At 38.6% G+C, this 17,995-nt stretch overlaps 1 protein-coding gene across 2 annotated transcripts in view; it reads left to right on the top strand.

Moving 5' to 3' along the window:
- The window catches only part of ADAMTSL1 (ADAMTS like 1), a 352,419-nt gene that overhangs the window by 280,994 nt on the left and 53,430 nt on the right, over positions 1-17,995 (top strand). For both annotated transcript variants that reach the window (XM_052701099.1, XM_052701100.1), the window contains 2 exons: positions 2,531-2,660; positions 15,938-16,148. In XM_052701099.1, coding sequence (XP_052557059.1) covers positions 2,531-2,660; positions 15,938-16,148 — 341 coding nt within the window. The remainder of the gene's footprint in view (positions 1-2,530; positions 2,661-15,937; positions 16,149-17,995) is intronic.

Genomic DNA, 17,995 nt, shown 5'->3' with positions numbered 1-17,995 from the left:
CAGTGATTATGTGCATATTTTTAAAATACATTTCACATAGGCTGAACTAACAGAGACATTTTTCTTTATAAACTCAATCTTTCAATTCTCAGCAAAAATTGGTAGCTTTTGTTTTTCTGATGTCAACTCCAAAATTTCCAGATTAGCAGATGCTAAGTCTGATACTTCTGTAGTGTAGGTGCAAGACAGGTCAAACTAATTTTATTGTTTTGGGAGTCTCGAGAGAAGAAATTGGATAGATGCAGAAGTAACCTTTCACCTTGTAGAGGTTGCAACCAGAAGGAATTAGTCATTTAGTCTGCTGTTAGTGGCTGCATATTCCAGGGCTGTCATCAAATATTATGTAACAATTGTTTTGTTCTGGTAGATATAAACACAGAAAAATCTGAGTTGATGGTATTTTGAACGTGAACTTAAACTGCTTAGATTCGTGTCCCACCATTATACCCTTTTGTATTACAATTTTCCATTCAGAACTGGTTTCTTATTTCAAGGAAAGCAATTATGAAGAGGACAGCTCTTGTTCTAATAATGTTGTGCAGTAAATAGTGCTTAGAACTCATTTACTTGAATGAGAAGCAAAATTTATGAAGTTCACACACTTATTTAATAAAGATAACAGAAGTTCTGACAGATAATAGACAGTCCATATAGTCTTTAAAGATTCAGTGATCCATTTGTTGATTTAAAGCTTGTAGCCAATCACTGCATTGACCAATCAAAAACAGAGGGACAGATGTAAAAATTATTTGGAGCGTGTTTTTTTCCTGCTGGAGCAAGCTAGAATATATTTAAGTCATTAGCCCGAACTGTTCAAGCCAGGAATCTCTGGCAATACCCAATCTAATACACTACAGATTATCTAAATTCAGGGGGAGCCTTTTTCTTCAATATCAAGGCTGACAATATTATAGTTTATAATGGAATCTTTAAAATGTAAAAAGTTACAAGAATCTCTGAAAGATAATTCTATTTAGCAGAGTAGAATGCCAGTATAAAAGACCAAAACTGTTGAAAATACAGTCAGAGGTCATGTATGTGGCAGGAATAACTATGGGTAATATAAGTTCTGGGCAAGTTGTATACTAAAAGCTGAAAACAGTATTATCAGAGCTTGGCTATGTGAGCTTGGTAATGCAAAGTCATCTGGTTTGGATGGAGAAATGGAAGAAAAGCTGAATTCAAGACCATCACTTTGGAATAGTCAGCTCTAAAACAGGCAAATGTGTTGAGATAATTTGATAATTATTGGTCAGCAGCTCATTAGTAACACACTTCAGAGACGAGAAATTGAAGCTGTGGAAATACAATTTAAAAATTCTGATCTGAAAAAACAGACTCTTGTACATAAGAGGTGGTAAATTAGCCTTATCTCTAGCAGACACAATGAAGTCACCAGTATGTGTAGGACTCAACGGTTTCTTTCCACGCAGGTAAAAAAAAAGTACTTTCCAAGGTTTCATTGTATCTGGACGAGCTGTTGTTTTCCTTTGTCTTTTTCAATTTGACCTTGCTGTGAGGCTGCACAGGTGATCACTGCAAAGCAGAAAGCAGTGACTTCAAAACAGCGTCATATCTGACTGAGCTGCAATACTTTGGTCCTGTTGGGTAATATGATATCACTGTTTGCATGATGTGCTCTGGCATTAGAAATGGCAAAAGGTGTGGACAGCTCTATTATATTATTCTCAGAGCTCTTGGACTTTCTTCCTATTTTTTTTCACCATTTTGACTTCAAAAGATTCTAAGATATTCTGAAAAACTTAATGTTGATTTTAAAAGAGATGGTGCATTTATGAGTTCAACTGATCTTTTCCTAAATCAGGAAATTGAGGTGAATGTAAAGAGCACATTTCCATCTTGCATGTGATCCAAAGCATCTTAATATGCCTATCTTACTCTCAGGAACAATAAGACAGAGTACCTGGTATGTGCAAGCGTACGTCTTCTGAGTTATAGCCTATTCACCAAATCTTCCAGCTTCTCTCTCATTCCCCACAGCTACCTCTCTCATATCCCAGCTCTCAGATATACCTGGCAGTTTTGCATCTCCAGTGTAGTAGCTAGCCCGTGGAGGCAGAAAAGCAGCCAAGACCTGAAATTGCTTTGTTTTACATTTGCAATTAAAGTAATCTTACAGTTACTTGAAACGTAGTGTCAGGGCCTTCTTCACACCCTTGCCTACCATGCTGCACTCCCAATGAACAGAGGAGTCACTGAAGTGCACTGGTCCTTTCTTTGTCCAGGCAAGATAAAGGGTGAATGAACCTATGGAGTTTTTACTGCTGTCAAGACATCCAATGAAGCTGAGAGCAAAAGCAACTGAAAGCTCAGCATCCCATGCGGAGTTCTGATTAGGCCATCTCTACAGAGACTGGGAAACAAAATACAAAAGAAAGCAGTGTGTGACTGTGTCTGGAAAATTGCAAAAGTAACAACAGAGAGGGAAAAATGAGCAGTGGGGCTCTCTCTCCCTTGGATGTCCTCTCTGTGCTGGGAGCTGGCTGTGACTGTGCATTACTGTGTGCAGGTGTCCAGGAGGCTGTGGTGACCTGCCTGAACAAGCAAACCAGGGAGACTGCAGATGAGACTCAGTGTGTAATAAGCCGCCGTCCTCCACAGCTGCTGAAAGCCTGTAGTCTGGACCCCTGCCCTCCAAGGTATGCTTCCTGTATCTTATCACCAGGTGTGTACGTCTGGGGAATGTAGGAGAAGTGTGGTTATTGGTGGAGCTGGAAAACTAATCTGCAAAGTCTCCGTGAAACTAAAGCACTCAAGAAGGTCCATCTGACTAGAATGCTTGGCTCTGGTCATTAATGAAAAACTGGAACGTGCAAGCACAATGTGTAGATAAGAGCCTGAGATGCTCTCTAGGTTTTAGTACTGCAGACTGGGATATCTGGGCTCAGCAGATCAGCTTAACTCCCTCAGGATTCTTTGTGGTGGGCATAAAGTGAGAAAAGGTAATAAAGGTGAGAAAGACTGAATAATGCAGTTCAGTCCCCTGTGGCCATGAAGGCTGTGTAATGTTGTTAGCCTAGGTGAGGATATCCAGGCTGGAGGCCTTCAGTTCTACTTGGACCTTGGATAGTGGATTTTGAGAATTCCATGGAAATAGCAAAAAAATTACCCAAGTGTGAGGTAACTGTAGTCTGGTATGTTGTCCAAAACCATTTAAACTATGCTGTTTAAACAAAAAAAAACAAAACAAAACAAAACAAAACAAAAAAAAAAAAACAGTAATTATATAAGCTGTGACCCCAAACCAAATGGCCTTTCAGTCTGGAGGCATGGACTGCCTCACACATGCTCTTTCTCAGATTACAGGGGCTTGCAGCCTCTTCAGGCCTTAGAATTATTAACTGGGAAGTGCAAAGCAGCGGTGAAAACAAAGGGCAAATTTCAGACTGCTTGCATATTCAGGTCTTGCTGCCAGATATTTTATGGATTAGCTTAACTTTACTCAGAGTCAAAAAAAAGTTCAGGGACATTTCTGCAACTTCCACTTTCACAGAAGGCTTTCACAACCTGTTCCTTCCAGATCTCAGATTGCTTCCACAATCCTTACCCTAAAAATAGCAATTCTTTGTCTGCAAAGATCCACATCTGTACCTTCTACAACAGAAAATAGCTGTCATGAGGTTCCCCTGGTTTATTTAAGTAGAACGAGGGCTGTCAGATCTTGAAAATATACTGCATACATATTGTCTTATTCCCAGCTGCACACAGGTGCATTTACTCTCTCGTGGTAGTGTGACAGATTTGAAAGAGACTTATTTATAACTTTGGACTGTTTAAAACAGTCAGTGTTGTCCAGGTGATATTTTTTTCTTAGACTACATGTTGGTGGCTGTATGTATTCTTTTTATGAAAACAGGTTATTTCAAAGTGTATCATTATGTGGACTAGTAGACTTTGCTACACAGAGACTGCTGAATCAAATATGGCCAGCATCCAAGAATGATAAGAGACAAAAATAATTGTTTAATTGGGTGGGAAGTATTTGAATACAGTACAAGCGTAGACACATATTTTGATATAATTCACAAAACCATTACAAAAGTTACTTAGCAGGATACGGCAACCCTGAGTTGGTTAAATTGTCTGTGTTGCTGGTGCTAAAACATAAGCAAAAAGTATCTTTGTAGTTGTAAATCTGTAACTGACAGGCAGCAATGTCAATTGAATGAGAGTGCATGGTGACAGACTGACCATCCATCTGTTCTGGCTTGGAAAATAAATATGTACTGTTTAAAAAAGAAGAGAAAAAAGATACATTGACATAGGCTAGTACTTTGGTGATTTCTGTTCAAAAGTCTTTTGAGAATTTTGATGAGTGTTTGCTGAATTATTCTGAGTGTTATTCCATACCATTGTGATAATCATGCTACTGGCATAGAGGTAGTTTAAAACTGCCTTGGATATGTGTTTTACCTCTCCAACTACAAGGTGATTGTGATGAGGATCATGACATGGAGCAATAGCTAAAGCAGGATGAGGAATAAAGGGGGCACAGATTAAGAAGCTTTCAGTTACGCCTAGAGTTGCAACTGAGAAAAGGAGAAAAAGCTCCATTTCTAGTATATGCAAATCCTGTCCTGCAGACCCCTAAGTCTGAAAGAAATTGCCTATCTGCAGAGATTTAAGCAGCACAGGGAGCAAATCAGCATGTGATCTCCAAAATGGTTCTTCTGGTAAGATCAAGAAGACCTAAAAATTAAGATTGCAGACCACAGGCAGTGTGACTAATAGAAAGGGAGGCAAGAAGAAAGGTTGATGTGTTTCCATGTAGCTCCTGGCAAGTCTGCAACCTTCTGAAGTTCTATATATACTAATAGCACTGCATTAAATGCAATTGCATATTAATACTCATTAAGCCAATAGCATTTAGTATGTAAAAATTATTGCTTTATAGCTATTAATTAAAATAATCTTAGGGTTTCTAAAGAGACGAAGTGGAAAGAAAACGGATTTTAGAATTTTCCTCTTTGTTTTAATCATAAGAAGGTGCTTCAGGATTCTAATTCAGGAAATCCTGACCTGGGAATCAGGCACAAATTTAGGCTAAAATCCTGTCCTTATGAATGATAGATACTGCTATTGACTGACAAGTCCATATCTTGAGAAGTAGCTTAGATCCCTGTCACAGAAATTCCCAAAATGTGATCTGTGAACCACTGATACTTCACACTTTTGCTGATGGCTTATAGAAAGAGATGGCAGGTCTCAGTGTTGGCTCTTCCCTCTGTTTTCCAGCTGCTAAACTACATTAACTAAAATATAAGCTAAAAATATAAAAAAAACACACTTTCCTAAAATGGCTGCGATATGCATGTGACTGTTGGGGCATGCAGTTGTTGCATGTAGGAGAGGCAGTGTGCTGAAAAGGCAACTGTTGTGGTGAAGAATGCCATAGAAGACAAGGCACAGTTGTCCATACCATGAGAAAAAGCTCAGAAATCTTGCTCAAGGGAACAAAAATTCCTTCCTAGTTTATTTAGAGAAAGTGGCACTTCTCTACCAGAACAACAGGACGTACTGAACCAGAACATTAAATTCTGTGGCTAGAATTTAATACAATTCAAGACTTCATTTAGTTTAAAAGCGAAAACATTAAAAACTGGATCCCCCAAGCTTAAAATTGCTTCAGTTGGAAATATTTTTGCTTATATAGGGTATTCTTCATATCCTCTCAAAGATTTAGCTCTGTAAGTCTTTCCTGGTCAACAATTCCTTGTGTTAGTTTAATGTACATAAGCAAAAGCATTGAACAACAGAAACTAATCACACTTTCTTAAGTATAAGAATGTTCATACCTCAAGACAGATAACATATGAGTAACCAGTGAAGAGTAATGATTTCTTTTTCATTGTTTTTATCATTCTTTTTGGACACTTAGGATGAATTATGCTAAACAGATCTTCACTGTTACTGTTCTTTTTGCTCCACACTGAGAACAAAAATGTGTAGACTAAAAGACTTGAATACTCACTTAATGTTTCACTTTGATAACATTCTGTGGTATCCTTGTCTTCTTTAATTCCTAATTGTTCTAGACCCTCCTGGAACAAAATATGCTAAAAAACTACAATATACTGACAATATTTTGCATTTATAAAAACTGAAACATGAGTGCAGGTTTAGCACCTGAGATATTATACACTTTATAATTTCCATTGAAATTCTGGCTTAGTATCTTAACACATTTCTGTTCTGACTGAACAGAGACAGAAAAACTAAACTGCAGAAGTCTGTGATCAGATATTTACAGCTATATATAGTCAGCAAAGTCTCATGCCCTATATTTTTTTAGAAGTTTTCCTAAACCGGGATGAGTTTCATACAAAAATTGGAAGACTTCATTTATATACAAACCCGAAAGTAGCTGAACTTCCTGTGGTTTCAGACTTTACTGAGAGGTTTTTGTGTTTTGCTTCATGAACAATGGCAGAAAACGATGAGTCTCTTTTCTCCTGGAAAACACTGAAGCAGAATGTCCCATTCCATATTGAACAGAAAAATAGTGAAGCACCTTGAAGCTGATTCCTAAGTTAATAGCTGAACACAAGCATAAAATTCCACCTTAATTAATTGGTATAGGCTTGTTTGATATTGCTAAAAATATATACATAGTCTGATTCAAAGTATTAGGAGATTCAGAGTGATTTCTCCCAGAAGGAGAGGAAATAAGACATTTTAATTCAGTCATTCAAAAAATCACAGAGTGGTTTAGGTTAGAAGGGGCCTTAAAGATTATCTAATTCCAACCCAATTTACATGGGCAGGGTTTCCCCTCACACCATCAGGCTGCCCAAGACCCCCTCCAACCTGGCCTTGAACACTTGCAGGGATGGGGCATCCAAAGCTTGGATTTTTCTCCGAAAAGAACCAGAAAAACTCTGTCGCAATGTTAGTTTTACTGTTTTCAACAATAAATTGACTCGAGTCCAAAGAGTGACTTTTCTTCAGCATCCACAACCCAAAATTCAGAGATGGTCATCATCTAATCAGATATAATTGCTCTTATTTATAACAGCATCAATATGAGCAGCTTTTGGTGAGCCAAATGACCTACCAAAGGGGGGAATGAGAATGCTGTAATTGTGTTATTAATTATAACTACTCAATAACTTGGTCAATGCATGTTGAAAGGATTTAGTAAACATGTATGGAGGAGTGAAGAGAGAAGCTAAGCAATGAAAGCCAGATGGTTGAAAATGGAGGAAATTCCAGGCAATTTCTAAAGCTTTGTTCTTGCATATTTTCAAAACTGAACTTATATTCCTTTGGAACAAAGAACAGCTGAATGCTAAAGAACTGATAAATAGAAGAAAAAGCAGATGGTTCTAGGAGGAATAGCACAATATTTCACCCCAGCACACTCCCTCTACTTCTTCAAGTCTCTGTATTTAGCCAGGCAACTCAAATACATCTGAGTGGTCCTAATATCTGATTGAGGGGTTAAAATATGTGAGGCTGGGCTTCAGCTCATTGCACGGTATTTTAGTTTTCTTTTCTTTTTTTTTCCTTTGCATCTGCTTGTTTTGTTTTTGTTTAATAAATTACCAGTTATTATTTGAATGTTTCTTTGAAGAATGCAGTATTTCCCATCTGTCTTGTTCTATTTCTCAGATGAAATCAAACTACAAAGGAGAAAAAAATCAACATGTTTTTCTGTTCATTTGGAGATGGGAGGCATTAGGTTGCTGGTAGGTCAAACGTGGTGCAAGATATGCTCCCATCCAAAATATGAAATTAATTTAATATGTGTGGAAGGGATGAAGTTTTCTCTAATGCCTTGGAGGTGACCTCTGTGTGTGGTAGCGTGTCACATGCGTATGTGTTTTGCATCACTTTGCATCAAATATTAAAGCATCTCTGTCTAGTTCATGAAAAAGATTAAAAGATTTACAAGTCATTAGGTTAGCTGATACTGCAGTATAGCCTTACTGGCAGGAGATACCAGTCCCTCTTTTGTTGGAGTCTTTTCTCAGAGTTAAACTCGGCATTAGCAAGGCAGTGGTAGTGTTACTGTCTTTCTTCTTGCCACTAAGAAATTTTCAATCTTTCACAGACTCCTGACTTTTTTTTCCAGTGAGGTGTATTTGAATCTATTTTGAGCTGAAGTGTATTGAGAATGTATTTTATAGCCTCTTGTAAAGTAGTCCAGAGAACCCCCTGGGATCTGCAGTCTGCAACTTGAACCATTGACACAGTAGGTTGGAGGATCAGACATAAGTAATACGCTGCTGAACATGACAGGTAAACCTTTATTTGAAGCCTTAAGGTCAAGAAGCAGCTTAAATGGAAGTTAGTTAGAGAATCATAATTGCACTGTTAAGGCTTGCTTTGCTAAAGACAATGCAGTAGAAAGATATCTAAACATGCTGCTGTTCTGAGATCACATTCTGTAATGCTGTGCCTGCATCACCTGCACATCTACTCTGCACTACTGTGGTAGCTCCCGAGACATAAAACGTGTTAATATGACCTAAAAACATTTGTGTTTTCCCTACTTTTATTTTTTTTTAATTTTTCTTTTTTTTTTAACTCTTCCTTTTGTACTCTCTGTAGTTGTTAAGAGATCGTCCAAGATATTCTTGATGGGCCACCATTCTCTGCACTGTCTGGATGCATTGGGTGTGGTGGAGCAATAACTGCATGTTCCTTGATGTCTGTCACTCAGCAGTTGCAGTGAAGTCCCCAACTGGGCCCACAGGGAGTTCCTCTTTTCAGCACCTCCTCAGCACATTTAAACAGGAAAAATGAAGGAACTTACCAGTTGTTAGGATCAGCAGAATCACTCTGGAGTCTCCATCACAATTTTTTCTCAAATTCAGTTCATTCATTAGATAGGGCTTCATTCATAGGTATTTTCCTCCATTTTAGCTCATAAAATATTAGACTGCAACTTTAAATATTTAGTTACTTATCATGTTTATTTCTTACACTGAAGAGCTTTGAGACCAATTTATCAATTTCTGTTTTAAGTTTATTTTCTTCATAAAGTTGAAGAGCAGCAGTAAACAGATTTTTCTTTGACTATGAGAATAAAGTAAAATTCTTTGAAGAACTAAGGGACAGTGACCCATAATGGTATTATCTGACCCTCTGTAGTTTGTGAGCCAGATATTCCTAGCAATGAGTTCTTGTACCAAGTTAAAATAAAGCACAGTATAACTGATCATACTATTTACAACTATTCTTAGATGCACACATGCAAATACATATGCACCCACATTATCACCCTCATGCACTTATGCTGTATGTTCAAGTAAAACGGGGTGATATTAATCCTCAGCAAGTTTGCAGATGACACTAAGCTGGGTGGTGCAGTTGATAGAACAGAAGGAAGGAATGCCACTGAGAGGGACCTTGACAAACTCTAAAGCTAGGCCCATGTGAACTCAATTAGGTTCAACAAGGCCAAGCGCAAGGTGTTTCCCTCGGGTCGGGGTAATTTCAGATGCATGTACAGACTGAGAGAACTTGAGAGTAGGCCTGCTGGGAAAGATTTAGGGTCCTGGTAGATGAAAAACTTAATGTGTGCTTGCAGTGTGGGCTTGCAGTCCAGACTTCCAATGGTACCCTGAGCTGCATCAAAAGAGGGAAGGCCAACAAAGCAAGGAAGATGACTGTCCCTCTCTGCTCTGCCCATGTGAGGCCTCATCTGGAGTACTGTGCAAAGTCCAGGGCCCTCAGCAGAGGAAAGATGTGTAACTTTTGGAGAGAGAATCCAGAGGAGGACTAGGAAGATGATGAGATGGCTGGAGCTGGGCTTGTGGGTTCAGTCTGGAGAAGTCTGTGGGGAGACATCATTATGGCCTTCCAATTTTTGAAAGGGATTATACATTTGAAGATTATAAACAGGAGGGAAATCAACTTTTTACATGGGTGAATAGTGATAGGACAAGAGGCTACAATTCTGTGATTCTGTGTCTTGGCTTCAGACTTGCGAAGTCTTAACAATACTTTGTGTTCTCTTTGGTTTAATCCCTGTTATCTGCTAAGGCCCTAGCTGTGTAACAGGGATGATCTCTTTGGCTTCATCTACTGCCTAGAACAATGGGACGGGAGCCTCTAGCCATTAGTGCATTACAAACAATAACAGTGACAGTGTACTGTTTCCTTCGTTCTGAAAGAATTATTCACCTGTGTGGAAAGAGGTTTGTGCTTATTGAACTTGCAGAACCTGCCTGAATACAGATGTTCCTCAGTGAACGACGACAGGGCGGCAGCTGTGTATTCACATGCAACAAACTAAGTCAATCACATGCCACGTCAATAATGGCTTCTCGTCACATCTCAACTTGTGTATCCTACATTGGACAGCAAGAACTCTAATTGGAGCACATTATTTCTCCCTTTCTTCACTGCTTTTATCTGGAGCTCTGTCTGTGGTAAAGCTTCCATACAAAAGTATAAAAAGCTTTCTTGAGACTCCCTTAGTAGATTTTTTTGGGGTTGAGTAAGTATACTCAGTGTCAGCTCTTAAATACTGGATGGGAAGAATTGTTTCCTGTGCGGCTATAGGATTGCGATGAGGACTTCAAGGTCAGTTTCTGGCTTTATAGTCATTCTAGTTTTAAAGAAAGGGGTCTAAAAGGTAAGAATTTAACGATAGCTTATTTTTCATTCAGCTGTTAAATCACTTACTGTAAAATCAGATTCCTCCTTTGAAGTGAAGTGTGAGATTGAAAACCTCCACCTGGACATTAAAACATGGATCTATGTCTCTAGGAAGTAATTTACTCACTTTCATGACTCAGTCTGTAATTAGAGAAAACATTACAAATGCATGCAAATTATGCACATATCTCAGAGGAAGTGTGAGATTTAACTAATATTTGAAAAAGGAAGTGCTTGATTCAGTTAATAAATAACTGAAGGAAATAAAGGAAATTAAAATTAAAAGGCAAAGTATTTTTTAATTGGCAGCAGCAACAGAAAAATAAAGCTCAGGTTGGAATAGACCTTAAAGATCAGCAAGTCCAACCACGACCTAACCATACTACCCTAACTCTAACAACCAACTGCTAAATCGTGTCCCTGAGCACCACATCCAAATGGTTTTTAAATACATCCAGGGATGGTGACTCAACCACTTCCCTAGGGAGCCCATTCCAGTGTTTAATAACACCTTCTGTAAACAAGTGACACTTAGTTGTTGTTCAGGGCTAGAGTGACAAAATCCTGTAGTTTTATTTTCAGTATTTCTAGTACAATAAGGGATCAGAACTGTTCTGTGCAACAGGCAGGGAAAGATTCAAAGAATCTCTGCGTTCAGAGAAGAGAAAGATGTTTTTCTTCAAGGGGACACTTTTCACTTGCAAATGAAAGTAATCCATTAGAAGAGGAGCCCATGCAGTCAACACACGTAAGCAGATCAAAGGCCCAATGAAAGTGCTCTGGGAGATGACAGAAGTGGCCTGCATTCACTCGGTAGACTTATCTGTATTAATGAATATTGCAGCTCATTATAGCTGAAATTGGGTGGGAGCCAGTATTTGTATAACAGAGCCAAATGGAGGAAAATAGAGGAGGAACTCAGAGGTCAATGAAGAGTAGAGAATGGAGTATGCAACAATACTGCAAATGGCAATTTTGGTTGCATTAGTTATTTTCTGATATACTTCAAGTAACAGATATATATTCTTAACAGTAAACAACTCTTGCTATCTCTTGAGCTGAAGGAGAGACTGTCTGCCATTAGATCAGGTCAACAAAGAAGATTGGTGGTTTTACACCAGTACTCTGAGCAGTGGGAGGCTGTTCTGTGGGAGGTTGAACAGTGGGAAGCTGTCCAGAGGGACTTTGGAGGGACTACAGCAGACACAGAATGTGTGAAATGTGTGAACCACAGAGGAACATGAAAGATAACTTCAAGTAAGTGAATTCATTCAGCAGAGCGCTGAGAGATAAGCAGACTTGCTGAGTATAGAAAAGTATCTCACAAGAGAATTTCACTTTGTGTGGTAATTGAAACACTGAGATAAATGACAGCAGTGGCCATCTTTGATACAGCTACATTGACCAGATCAGGCCTGATAGACAAATGAGTTGGGTTTTGGCTCATATTTAGATTTGGGCTCGTGCTCAGAGCAGTGACTTCTTACACGAAGGTTGATCAGTGTTTAATGTAAAATACATCAGATCTGTCCTCTGTAATCCCTTTGAAAAATGAAGACAGGAAACTGTTGTAGAGCGGAATATATAATAAAAAGGGGGAAGTCCGGTTAAGAAGTAATACGGGAAGATCTGAGGAATGGGACAGAAATTGCACACATAAATTGCACTCATAATGGCAGACTATGAATAAGTAGTATAGGAAGGAACACACATTTTCAGAACCACTGTGGAGTGCGGTATAATATCCCTTGCCCTTCACCAAAGTAATGCAAAATGATACGCATTTTCATGAATAAATTCTACTCTCAGTCTACAAAGCACTCTCACTCTCTGCTTTCTGTTGTGAAGAAGCAGGGGGAGAGGTTAATACTCTGCTGCCCAGGCCAGAGTTGCTTTGTGCCCAGTCTTCTGTGGCTCTATTCTCCATGGTCCTGCATTTTGGTCACAACAAACCCAGGCAACCCTACAGTCTTGGGAAGGAGTGGTTGGAAAGCTGCCTGATGGAAAGGGACCTTGGAGTACTGCTGGACAGTGAGTTGAATATGAGCCAGCAGTGTGCCCAGGTGGCCAAGAAGGCCAATGGCATCCTGGCTTGTATCAGGAATGGTGTGGTGAGCAGGACCAGGGAAGTCATCCTGCCCCTGTACTCAGCCTCACCTCGAGTACTGTGTTCAGTTTTGGGCACTTCAGTACAGAAGGGACATTGAGGTGCTGGAGCAGGTCCAGAGAAGGGCAACAAGGCTTATGAAAGACTTGGAGAATGTGCCCTACAAGGAGAGACTGAAAGAAATGGGTCTGTTTAGACTGGGGAAAAGAAGGCTTGGAACCTGCTGATCCTTGAGGTCCCTTCCAACCGAAGCCATTCTATGATTCTGTGATTTTTGACTGGGCAAACGGCAAGAATGAAGATTTTTCCTGAAGTCTATACCTTAACAACAACCACAGACAGTTCACAGAGGTTCCAATTCTACTTGCATAACCTTTTTTCTTGGAACTTATTTGCCTTTTGAAGTATAGGATTATATTCTGCTTGAATTTTAATTCTGACATTGGGAACTGCATGCAGAATATCATGTTATTATTCTTTTTTGTATGCCACATTCACTGGAGGAATTAGTTCAGTAAAACAAACGAAAAACCCCAAACCCACCAAAAACAAACAAAAAAACAATAACAGCAACAATAACAATGACTAGAACAGAAGAGCATGCAAATAATGACTGTGTGAAATGAAAGATGAATTATTTGAGCTCCCATTTCATACCACTCTGCATCTCATAACACTCTACAAATAAAACTAACACTCTACAAATAAAACTTATTACATAAAGACTGTATTTAAAAATGGGTTATTATCTTCTACCATACAAGTAGATCTAGAAGTACTGGTACTAATACTAATACTGTCTAGGTAGTGCAATCGCCTTCAGCTATTATAAAATAATCCTACAACCCTGTAACTCTATTCTGTAGGGTCATAGCTGATCTTTTCTGTATTTTTCTAGGGCTGTGTAGTTTTGCCAACCATGTGCAACACCTGTGAGTTCGGTTATTTGAATATCTCTGTGTTACTTGGCACATCCCTACTCTACTTTCTATTCTTTGCTTTGTATCTGTGAAACTCCATAAAAGTCATGGTAAGAGGGAATTTGACCCCACGTTCCCTGAGCACAAGGACTGTCCTATTAAGAGCAGTTGCAAGGGGTTGTGAACAAACTGATATATATGATAGGGCAACAAGTGTAACCCACAGCAGAAAACTAAAACATTATGAAAAAAAAATAAAATCCTTTCTCTTTATTGAAACAAAGCATTTCTTCCTAGAAAAGGAAACACTCTTCTACAGAAACTAAGATCTCCAAAGAGTGTATGCAGACTACTAGCCACTGAGATGTGAACTGCCAACAGAAACGTGCTCTTATACCAACTCATTAGCAAACAATGTGTTGCTGGAGGCAACATCTATTACCATCACTTGAATACATGAAACTTTGGCAACTACCCATGTATGAAAATAGATTCTGAAATAAGAAAATGCTTTCCTTTCAGCACCTACTCAAATGTCTTAGTTTAGATTGTGCTGAAACTAAAGGGTAGCTGATATCCACATTAACTCTGACTGACAATTTTATGGGAAAATCTGGGAAGACCTCTCCTCCAAGATCATTCATATGGAGAACATATTCTAGATTAGCCAGATTGGCTGCCAGATGTCTGGAAAAGTGGCCATGGAAACTTCTAGCTTGGTATGCAGAGTTTGTTCATTGTTAGAAAGGGTTAAACACTTTTTTGTGCTAAAAGCACAATAGTGCTGTGGCACTTAAGGAAGAGAGGGTAAGTTTCACTACCAAGGCTGTTTTTGAGACCAGAGTGTCATTATTGCATAATGCTAATGCTCAGAGCACATCCTGTCATACAATAAAATCAGGCAATGTAATCAGCAGATGGAGTACAGAAGGGGAATAATGTGGCTTTTTGGTCCATTTGCATTATCATCTAGTAAGGAAGAAGTTATTTCTTACCTACAAACTTCTCCATTTGTTCAAATTTATTTTAAAAAAAAATCCATGTTAATTATGTGACAGTAGGTTATTAGGTGTTTTTCCCTAAAGTATTTACTAACATGGTATATCTGAAACATGCTGAACTTCTGACTGTAGACTGTCAGAGTTTTTCCCCTTAACTCTTTTGCAGATTCTGCTTCATGTTGCTGACAAATTTCACAATTTTCATTCATTGTCTATCCCTATCCTGCTTGGAGCCTGAGGGTGTCTTTCATCATAATCACTCTTTTTAGTTTCTGCCTAGTTTTACTGTGTTCAAGGGCATGTTCACTGAGCCTTCCTTATCCTGAATGTTTAGTTTACTTCCCCGGCAGTTTTGGTGACATCATGCAGGAAGGGAAGCTATTCTTCAGGATTAGAGAAAGTGTCAGTATCTGCCTTTTGTACTTTCATTCTGGATGTGGGAGTATGCCCATGTCAGTCTAGTGTTTTGTCTAAAGTTGATGAGAAGACTATTCTCTTTTTTGTTCACTCTGAAAATAGGATTTCTTTGTGAATGTGTTCTTTATATCTCTGAATTGCCTTCTAGTAGAGTACGAAAGAGAGACCTGACACTTCAAGCAATTTTCAATGTGTCAGTGACAGAATTAATGAGTATTTTCAGTACAGCTCAGAACTTAGAAATCTAGCTTTAATGTGATGAACACTGAAATTCAGGCATCAGCAACTCTGTTGATGCAGGATTTGTGCAGCTAGGACAAAAGGGTTGACTCAGTAACAGCTTTTTACTTAGAAATTTAAGAAGGTCTTGCTGCTATTCTGTTGCATCTCTCAAGGCCTTATCTCTCCTTACCTCCCCAACAGGGGAAAATCTGTCTGGAGCCCCACATCTAGATCTTCTGGAAGAAATTGCTGCTCAGGAATTCACCAGTCCTCTCATAAATGTTGCTACTAGGGTTTTTGTCTTTTGGCTAAAGACAGAAAAGAACCATTAAATCAAGTCCATTCACTCTTGAAATACATTAGCCAGGCTCTGGCTCATCAAAGACTTTTAATTTAGGACACAAAACTAATCTTACAGTATTACAGACTGAAAGTCCAAGGGCTTTTGACAAAACTAAAATGCAGGGGAACAGTTAATACTCTTTTTAACCTCATCCAGCAGCTACCAGAAGGTTCACCTTGGTCAAAGGAGGAATCTCTTTCATGCACTGCTTCTTCACTCCATCTCCTATTATAAAAAGATAAAAGATCAAGGATACATTATTTTGCGCTGAAGTTTTTCTCTCCTGACCCCTTCACAGATGGGAAATTGGGAAATGGAACACCTGCAGTCTTACGTGTGGGGTCGGATTGCAGACACGAGATGTCTTCTGTTCTCACCTACTATCAAGAGAAAGTAACGAGACTGTGATTTTAGCAGATGAATTGTGCCATAAACCTAAGCCATCGCTTGTACAAGCCTGTAATCGCTTTGACTGCCCGCCTTCCTGGTATACTACAGAATGGCAAGAGGTAAGAATGTATGAGGTAATCTCATTAATTACTGTCAAAAGCAGTCACTGAATGCATTATCAGTGAGTTGTTTTTTATTAGCCTATCAAGAAAATTCATTTTCTGTGCTGATAAACTAGTTAAAAAATTAGAAGTGTGTCTTTTTGCTTTTCAGTGAAAACTAAATCAAGGTTTTAATTGGCAAATAATGATTGTTGCTACTTCTGAAGCAAAATTAAGTGATAACATTTAATAGCCGACCATAGATACCAGATGTGTTCTGTGATTAATGTGATTAATGGTCAGCTGGATTTGGATGAGTAATGCCAGGATTTCTAAGAATACAAAGCTACAGGGATCAGGAAGGAGAGAATCTCTAGATCTTGCTGACTATTCCTTTTATTCTCATATAATTTATTTTAGAGCAATAATCTCTCCTCATCCCTCAAAGTCACAAATGAATCTTGGGTACTTCACTTTATGAAATTCATTCCTTTTTACACTATTACTGAAAATTCCTATCTACACAGTGGATGTGCACAAAGCTCTTCACTAGGCAGCCTGAAATGAATTTATTTGCTGCCATTTGGTTGCAAAAGAAAACACTTAAGCAATTCAAAAGACCTAAGGGTGTTTATGTTGGATATAATCTTCATAGGAAGAAATTACTCTGTCCTGCCGAAGAGAAAAAAGGGAAAAATCACTGCACAGAGGAGGTATAAGCAAAAGGCTTATTTAAACCTTCAATTCTACTGATGTAAAGATTCATTCCCTTCTATTCAGAAAACCACAAGCACTTGGCACTGTATTTACATGTGACTCCCAGTCTCCATCTATAAAATCTACCATTAACTGAGCAGCCAGGGAGATGTTAATGTAATAATCTAATGAAGCTGTTAAATTTGTGAAACTGGACTTCACAGGAGATCTCTGGATTTGGGCCATCCCAGCAACCAAAATTTATGCCAGCCTGATGTTCTGTCAAAGCTAGATGACTAGCCTATGGTTTTAGTCCATTGTTTAAAACAATTGAGCAATATTTCTTACTTTATTGCTAATTTGTCTATCAATATTCACATACACATATTTGCTTAGTTGTACTTTTAAATATTACTAGACTTTACTCACACATAAATGCTGCATTTCTAAATAGCAAGTCATTTTTTACTAACGCATAACAAAATAAAGATATACTGTAAGGTGTGCCTGTGTTTGTTAAAAAGCCTATAGTTGGCGGCAGTCCTTAGAGAAAACAGTTTTCTGCAAGTTTATTTGAACAGTCAGAAGAAACATTCATTATAGTACACTGAAAAATTGATGCTCTGCTAAAAATGGCCATTGGCTGTAGGCCAGTCTGGAATGTACAAAAATAGCTTCTGCGAGAAATATTTCCAGATAGACTTTTTTTTCAGGATTTGAATGTCTTCTTCAGCAGCGTAAACATACACATGTCTGCCTGTCTAAAGCTATGTTTGAGGCTTATTTTATATTTTCTTGGGGACTCTCAAATAACCAGCCTTTTTGCAGGAGATGTAGCAGATCTTAGGAGCCCAATTAAATATAAAGGCTTTAACAAACATATCAAGCAGGAATTAAATTAGACAGTTCAGGTTGCATTTTATGCGTTAACCGCTGACTTCTCTGGACTGGGTGAAGACAGAGGATCTGTACTGCAGTTCACTGCTGTGGCTTAACAAAGGCCACATTATAGCTCCTCTGCACTTTCTTCCACATGCTTTGCAGGATGCTCAGCTCTTTAGATAGTACCTCACCATACGGGTACTGAATATTTCTTGTAATTAACTTTCATTAGGAGAAAATGGCATAAACAGTGCAATTCTGGACTGAAAATAGTCATCTGCCTCTGA

Source organism: Tympanuchus pallidicinctus, unplaced genomic scaffold, assembly GCF_026119805.1.
Source record: "Tympanuchus pallidicinctus isolate F22 unplaced genomic scaffold, pur_lepc_1.0 scaffold4, whole genome shotgun sequence".
NCBI lineage: Eukaryota > Metazoa > Chordata > Aves > Galliformes > Phasianidae > Tympanuchus > Tympanuchus pallidicinctus.
This window is presented reverse-complemented; position numbering and strand designations above follow the sequence as displayed.